Source organism: Grammomys surdaster, unplaced genomic scaffold (genome assembly GCF_004785775.1).
Source record: "Grammomys surdaster isolate TR1022 unplaced genomic scaffold, NIH_TR_1.0 239, whole genome shotgun sequence".
Classification (NCBI taxonomy): domain Eukaryota; kingdom Metazoa; phylum Chordata; class Mammalia; order Rodentia; family Muridae; genus Grammomys; species Grammomys surdaster.
The window spans coordinates 9,962,496-9,971,001 of NW_021604684.1; the positions used below are offsets into that span (position 1 = coordinate 9,962,496).

The following is an 8,506-nucleotide window of genomic DNA, read 5'->3' on the forward strand; positions in this document are numbered from 1 at the left end:
GAGAGAGAGAGAGAGAGAGAGAGAGAGAGAGAGAGAGAGAGAGAGAGAGAGAGAGAGAACAGATTTGAGATTGACATAGAAGCCAAAGGAGAGCATCTGTCTTATTCCCTTGAGACAGAGTCTCCTATTGAACACCAAGCTGGTCAGTTTGGCTAGGTTGGCTGGCCACTAAATGCTAGGGATCAGTCTGTCTCTGTTCTCCCAATACTGAGGTTGTAGACACAGATAACTATACCTGACTATTTTGTGTGTGTATAAGTGCTGGAGATTTGAACTCAAGTCTTCTTGTTGGTAAAGCAAGCTCTCTTACTTATTGAGCTATTTCCTCATCCCCAAACCATTGATCTTAAAACTCAGGCATAAGAGACTTGGTTACGGAAAGCCCAGAGTCATTCATTCACTCAGGACTGACAGAATGCTTTCTGACTGAAGCACTGCTCTGAACCCTGAGTCTACAGTAGAGAACTGGAGACTTTTATTCTGGTGAAAACATAGTTAAATAGAGGAGACATTAAAAAAAAATAAGGAAAGAGAGGGCTAGAGAGATGGCTTAGCAGTTAAGAGCACTGACTGCTCTTCCAGAGGTCCTGAGTTCAATTCCCAGCAACCACATGGTGGCTCACAACCAGCTGTAATGGGATCTGATGCCCTCTTCTGGTGTGTCTGAAGACAGCAACAGTGTGCTCATATACATAAAATAAATACATCTTTAAAAAAAAATAAGAAGAGAATTCAGCATTTGCCCTGCAGCCTGAGATAATCTGTTCGGAAGGAACAAACCAGGAATACCTTACCAGTGATGGGAGGGGTTTTAGGCTGGAACTGCTCAGGTTTGAATGGGAGTCAGGAAGTCTTCTCTGAAAGATAGCACTGAGCTGGGGGCCCAAGGCAGAGGAGCAGAGGGAGTGCATTCATTCTAAGGAGGGGTATAATGACTACAAAGTCCGGAAGGTAGGGATGGGCTTGGACGACATGGTAGTTTGAATAAAAATGGCTCCCATAGGCCCATAGGGAGTAACACCATTAGAAGGTATGGCCTTGTTAGGGGAGATGTGTCTCACTCTCTGCTGCCTGTGGATCTAGATATAGAACTCTCAGTTCCTTCTCCAGCACCATGTCTGCCTGCATGCCGCTGTGTTTCCCACCATAGTGAGAATGGACTGAACCTCTGAACTTCAAGGCAGCCTCAGTTAAATGTTTTCCATAATAAGCATTGACAGTGGTCATGGTGTCTGTGAATCACAGCAATGAAATCCTAACTAAGACAGAAGTCTAGAACACAAGAAAGATCTGTGAACCTGAGGCATTGAGAGAGGGGAAGAATGGAGGACAGAATTGGAGTGACGAGCCTCAGCATTCATTCATTCACTCATTCATTCATTCATTCATTCATTGTGGAGGAGAGTTTCTACGTATCTATGACTGGCTTATAACTTATTGCATAACCCAGTGTGGCCTCAAATTCACCATCTTCATGTCTTAGCTTCATGAGTGCTGGGATTTCAGGTACATATCACCATGCCTAAATTTAAATTCTGCTTCTCACCCCCTATTCCCCAGTTCCTCCTCTAAACACTCACAGTGCTGAATTCTGTTGGACCCACAGCAGGATCTGTTAATAGAATCCATTACGTACTGAATAATAAGGGTGTGCTCTGCTAAAAGCCAGACGACTTACATACATTATCGAATCTGCCAAACTGAGCTGTTCCTTCTCACTCATGGACAAGTCCCTTGCTGATGAGTAGCACAGCTGCTCTACCCATTCACTGGCTGTTGACTTAGTCACTGGTTAATTGGCTAATTCACTCATTCATTTGTATTTATTGAGCTTTGGCTCTGTGTCAGGCATTGGATATGTCAAGACCTGTGGGGAAGTACCTTTATCGCTAACTAAGATGGGAAGACCTGTCCACTGTGAGTGGCCCTATTCCCTGGCTGAGATCCTGGGCTATGTTAGTAAAGAAAGAGCAGCAGCAAGCATTTATCATTCTCTGTTTCATGACTATGAATGTGTTGTGACCAGTGCTTCAAACTCCTTCTGCCTTGATCTTCCTCCACCATGATGGACTGTGCCCTTGAACTGCAAGTGAGCAGTGAACATGTGATGGCTATTCCCAGTAGCCAACTTGACACTATCTGAAATGAACTACAATCCAGAAACAGAGGGTACACTTGTAATCCAGATCTTGAGGCTGGAAGACACAGGATTTAAAGCATAGTGACCATGAAAAGCTTAGGTCTAGGCAAGGTGGTACATACCTCTAATCCTAGGAGACAGAATCAAACAGATCTCTGAGTTCAAGGCCAGCCTGGGAAAGAGCAAGTTCCAAGAAAAGAACAGCTTAGGTCCAGGCATGGTGGTACACACCTTTAATCTGGGCCATACCTTCTGCTAGAGGCCTACATAAGGGCAATGTATTTATTATCTATTGGAATTTCAGATTTAACCTGACATCCTGTCTCTGTTGTTGGTAATCAATATTAATCCATAGTGGTCTGATAGGATACAAAAGGTTATTTCCATTTTCTTGTATCTGTTGAGACTTGCTTTGTGTCCCGGTATATGATCGATCAGTTTTGGAGAAGTTTCTATGAGGTGCAGAGAAAATGTGTATTCTTTTGTGTTTGGGTGAAATAATCTGTAAGTATCTGTTAGGTTCATTTGGTTTATTACGTCAATTAGCTCCAGGATTCCTGCCTATTGAAAAGAGTCTCCGACCCCATGAAGTGTCTGTCCTTATCTCTCCTCTTTACTGTTTGTCCCTGACACCTCATCCAGTACCTGGGGTAGAGTAGGATACTCACTCACTTAATGTGTGAGTGAATAAGGGGCAGCCCCTCTTCAGTACCAACCAATTCCATTCTGAAGACTTCAGGCCTGAAAAGACTGTTAGGTGAGAGAATCATCACCTGCAGCCTTTCAGATCTAGTCTGCCTCTGTTTTTTCCTTTCTGGAGACTCAGAAATTGGCACACTAGACAGTAGAGAAACCTCAAAATGTACCTAAACCATCACTCTGACTTCACTGTGGGGGAAAACTGAGGTAGTGTACTAAGTAACCACTGAAGCTAATCACAGGCAAGTTTCTCCATCTTTGCAGCATTCTACCTGTCAATACTGATCTCATCATTTATAACGAGCACCAGGATGAACAAAGATTTGCCAGGGATGCAAATGTGCAGGAGAACCCCAGGAAAACTAGTGTGTAGCTTCCCGTTCCAACAGTGCAGCAACTGTAACCATTCCCAGACTCTTTAGGGCAATGAAGGCTCAAAATATAACTTTGTAGATATTCAAAGACAACTCAGACCCCAGTCCATGCCATCTTCTTTTTCTCCACTAGTTACTCAGCTTCTTTAGAAAGACCGTGTCCATCCCATAGCCTAGAATTGAGTGAGATTTCCCAAGTGTGAGAACAGCAAGCAACATGCAAATGCTGAGTACTCTGGACTTCTTGGTCTTGGCAGAACTTGCGTGCAGGCCTGAGTCACTCACAGCCAGGGACACTGCCCCAGACTTAAAGACTTCTGGGAAAGCATGGGTGTGGCTGCAAGGATGAACTTTGAGAGCTGAACAGAAAATAATAGGTCAGCACAGAGGCCTGGATCTTCTGGAATCAGATCTTCTCAAATCCTCGATTCCACAACACCTATGAAGGCCTATGAAGGACTTAGCGCTTCTAGAGACTAAACACATCTAAAAGGACGACTCCAGAAGGCAAGGTTAGATATTTTTTTTCCTATAGTCCATACAGATGTCATGTGGCTCTGTCACTTAGAATAGGTCCTTACTAACAGCAATGGGATTGCAGTAAGAGACAGGAACTGCCCATGTAGACTAGGGAATTAGCTTAATGGATAAAATGCTTGTTGTCCAAGCTGGGTCCATCCAGAATTCAGAGTCTCAGAACTCATGTAAAAGCTAGGTAGGTGTAACAGCCTTCCTGAAATCCCAGCATGTAGGAGGCAAAAACAGAGTACTATCAGTGTTTTATACAGTAAGAGGAGAGCTCGATTAGGCTAAATGATTTGCCTAGGCTATGTTCTGACAAGAGCCACACCCAGCTCTGGCCTCAAGGCATAAGGTCATAACTCCTGAGATATGATTAGAAATGACCTTTTGTAAGTAAGCCTCCATCCCATGACCTCACTTTACACCTAAGGAGGAAGGGTCAGAGCATAGTCTTGAGGCCAGAGCACCTGAGTTTAAATTCTGTCTCTGCTTTACACCCATGTGACCGTGAGCTAGAGTTTCCATGTCATCATCTGTAGCCCCGAGATAGTGAGATATTATACAGGACTTTGTGAAAGTAGAGTGTACCAAAGTTTGGAAAAAAGGGAAAAGGAGACAAATACGTGGGTACACAGGGAGAAATTACCCTCATGCCTGGTGTTGGAGAGATCTCTGCTAGTTTCTTCGTAGCCTAGGATGGCCTGAAGCTTGACTTTATAGCTCATGACTCAGTGGTCCTCTGGACGGCTGGATTTTTAGGAGAAAGACCAGGTAATTGCTGTTTGATGACCCCTTGAATTCTTGTGTTAACTTAGGCTTAATGCTTACTGCTTTTGCTGCAAGCCCCTTATCAGTGTGTGTGTGTGTTTGCGTGAGCGCGCGTGTATGTAGGGGTACATCATTTATATGTGCTTCCATGTGGAAGCCAGAGATCAACTTTGAATGCCATTTCTTAGATTGCTATTCTCCTTGGTTTTTTTTGTTTTGTTTTGTTTTGTTTTTCTTCCCAGACAGAGTCTCTCTCACTGCCCTAAAATTCGTTGACTTAGCTAGGCTAGTGGGTTATCAAGCCCTAGCTTCTTCTTGTCTTTACCTTTCCAGCTCTGGGATTACAGATACATGCCAGCATGACTGTGTTTTTAAAAAATAATTTTTAAAATATGGGTTCTAGGAATTGAATTTGGCTTCTCATGCTGGCCCAACAAACACCTTGCTGACTGGGCTGTCTTCCTAGCCCTTCTTCTTCCCTTTTTAAACTTAAGACTATTGATCTGAAATAAATACAGAAGATAAAGACAAAGTCACAAAATGTGCTGGAGGCCAGACATGCGGCGGCCCATGGAGGAAAGGGAATCTCTATGACTTCAGGGCCAGTCTGGTCTACAGTGCAAGTTCTAGGCCATGCAGTTCAAGCCAAGGCCATACAGTGAGACTCTGCCTCACAACCACCAATCAAGCAAAACAAACAAACGAAAGGGATACAACATATCCAGGAGCCGGACCTTGGAAATGGTTAAACATGATAGTGTGACTGGTGTAACTAGTAAATGAGGCCCGTGTGACCCTGGAGTTTAGAGATTAACTTTCCGTGGAATGAAGGGAAAATCACTGCAAAGTCCCTAGTCTTTAGGCTGTGTTTATTGACCACTTGCTGTATGCCTAACAGTGTGAAGGATCCGAGGAGAAATACTGAGTCAATATGGTCCCTGGTGTTAGAACCTTGGTCAGTGTCTTCAGGAAGGGGACAACTACGACAGAGGGTGTTCCCAAGGAAGAGACTGTTCAACTGAGAGCTGAATGGAAGTGGGGTTGGCTTGGATAGGAGACCAAGTGGAACAGGTTGCAGCCTTCAGAGTTAATATCCAGCAGGCACACGGATCTGCTCACAGGGGTCTTTGTCAGAGTTTCCAGTAAAATTCCATGAGCTGCAGGATTTGGTTGGTTTGGGCTGGGTTGGATTTTTGATGTGGAGACTCTCTGTAGCCCAGACTGGCTTGTGACTTGACTCTCTGTAGCCCAGGCTGGCTTGTGACTTGACTCTGTAGCTTGTTGCTTAGAACTCTCAGTGACCCTCTAGACCTCTGGATTTTTGGGAGGAAGATCGGGTAAGCAATGTTAACATTTTCAGTAATGAATCACCTCTGTTTCCAGAGAGAAAACATGAAGAACAATATTACCTTTGTGATACTTCTGAGAGAACTTGAAACTCAATCTAATTATGAAGGCATATCAGACAAGCAGGCATGGTGGCTCATGCCTATAATCCTGGCACTTGGGTAGCTGAGAGAAAAGGATTGCCTTTTGAAGAGTCTGAAGCCAGCCTGGGCTACACAGGAGCTTCTAAACCAGCCTGGGATGTCAAATGAGCCTCTTTCTCCTTCCCTTTTCCATCCCTCCCTCTCTTCCTCTCTCTTTCCCTCTCTCCCTCCTTGCCCAGAGTGTAGTAAGCTTGATCTAACAAACACTCCAACAAATATATTACAGAGAGAAAGGTGTGGGGGGAGGGGGTGGGTGGGTAGATAAGCTGAAATAGAAGGGCATTTCTGTAAAATATTTGTGGGTTTGGTGGCTAGTTTGGTATAAAATATTTCTTCAAATACACCAGCTTTCCAGAAAACAAAGACAGACAGAGGAACAGTCTCAGACAGGAGTGGATTAAGGAGACAGGACTACATTAGTGTACTTGAGACACCTGGGAAACACTGGACATAAATGGGTGGACGATGGTGCTGTGAGACGGTTATGCTCCCCAGATTCCACCATTCTACTGTGGTTGTGGAAGAAACGTCCTGCTCTAGAAGTACCAAAGACCAAAGGCTCTATGCTCAGGGCATGCCTGCAACTTCCTTCTAGCAGACCATGGAAATGAGAGAGAAGCAGATGAGCCAAGATCTCAATAACTGGCGAATATGAATGAAAGATATACAATTCTTTGTAGTATTTTAAATTCCTGCTAGTTTGAGTCTTTTTTTTCCTAAGTATTTTTGATAAGTAGGGAGTGGTACCATGCTATGACTAGCCCAGGCTTGGTGGCCAGCAATAGCCCAGCCCACTTGGACTCCAGAACCCCAGGGAACAGTACATTCCCACAGTACACCTTACGGGGAGAGCGTACCTCTTCTGTGTTGGGGACATTGGCAATCTTTTTGGAGTGTGCGACGTGTCCCACGACACCCATGTCCAGAGGGAAGACAATCTCGGAGTCGGGCATCACTAAGCACTCCTCTAGGACAGCATCCTTGTGGACATTGAAGAGCCTGGTGGCGAGCTCGGCGATGCCATTGCGGGCCCTGTACATGAACAGGCTCATGCGGTCAGCCCGCAGGAGGAAGCAGAGCTTCTTCATGACATTGAATGTGCTTTTCTCGGCCTGTAAGTTCTCCTGAAAGTCCCGCAGGAGGTCAAAGATGATCTCACTCTCCTCCACGCTGTTCACATCGTGGTAGTTGCTGAAGTCCACGGCTGCCTCCTTGGCCCCGAGGAGGTCTGAGATGACCTTCCCCCGATAGTGAAAGTTATAGTATTGTTTAGCAAAGCCAATATTTGAATCCAGGAACTTTTCTACCTCCTCTGCTGTCACCTCACCCATGGTTAAGACTCCCTCTAGCTGCTCCCAAGGAAGGGTTCAGGCTTCAGCCTTTCCTGGGCAGTTTCCAAGCAAATTGAATTCAATATGCTCCACCTCAATCTGAAGTTCTTCTGGGTCTTGTCTGTAAATCACACTGAGCAGGGCCACACAAGAGCAGAGGCAAGCTGAGGGATTAAGTTATTAATATACGTTATTAATACATCTTGAGAAGATCATGAGGATCAGCGTGTTCCAAATTCTGCTGGTGCCTGGAAGAGAGAGTGGGTGTGGCTCCTTTTCACTCTGGTCCTGAAAGGAGACCATCCACCCTGAACATCACTTGTGCACAGGATGTGACAGGCAGCTGAGAAGCAGCCTAACACTATCCTGTAAATGTGTCCTCTCTGCCCTCAGTGGCTTTCTTTGGACCCATGACATCAATGCCTGACAATTACTATTTAGGAGATTTGTTTGATTTCTTGAACAATAAGAAGAGTTAACAAGCCTAACTACAGGCCTCCATGCAGGGAAGGACCAGAGTTTTGCCACCGCCACATGGAAGCCTTCTCAGCCATTCCCCAACTGGAACCTTCCAGTCTTTGGCTGTGATAAAATATCCTGACAATGAGCAACTTAGGGGACGAAGGGTATGTTTATGTTCACTGTTTCAGGTCACAGCCCATTTTTTTTGTGGGGGATGGGGGGTGGGGGTGGGGGTGGCCTGGCAGCAGGAGCTTGAGACAGCTGGTGATCACCTTTTACATCCATAACCAAGAGCAGAGAGAAAGAGAATGAATGCATGCACTGCCACTTGCTTGCTTGTCCTTGGGTTTGATTATCTGTCCTTCTACAGTCCAGAACCCCTGCCTAGGGAATAGTAGGTTGTCTTCTACATCAATCAATACTCCCAAAGGGTGTGCCCAAAGGCCAATCCAATGTAGAGAGACGACCCTTCATTGAGACAATGTTTCCAGGTGGTTCTAGGTTGTGTTGATTTGGCAATTAAAGCTAACTACCCCACACTCATTACCTCTCTCCCTAAGCCTCTCAACTGTGGGGCTTCAGTGGCCATGGTTGTTGTCAGGTTGCTTGTTTCAGTGTACACAGATCTTTCATAGTCTAAGTCTTTCCTGGTTTTGGATTTTAATGATGTTCTTATTTTAGTATTCTAAGGGCCCTTATAAAAAACCAACACACCTCCCA

General features: G+C 45.0%; 1 protein-coding gene across 1 annotated transcript in view; it reads right to left on the bottom strand.

Annotated features, from left to right (window-relative positions):
• Pde6a (phosphodiesterase 6A) overlaps positions 1-7,324 on the bottom strand; it is a 64,190-nt gene extending 56,866 nt beyond the window's left edge. Inside the window, exon 1 of the mRNA XM_028774225.1 lies at positions 6,851-7,324. Coding sequence (XP_028630058.1) covers positions 6,851-7,324 — 474 coding nt within the window. The remainder of the gene's footprint in view (positions 1-6,850) is intronic.
• Positions 7,325-8,506: the final 1,182 nt, after the last annotated feature.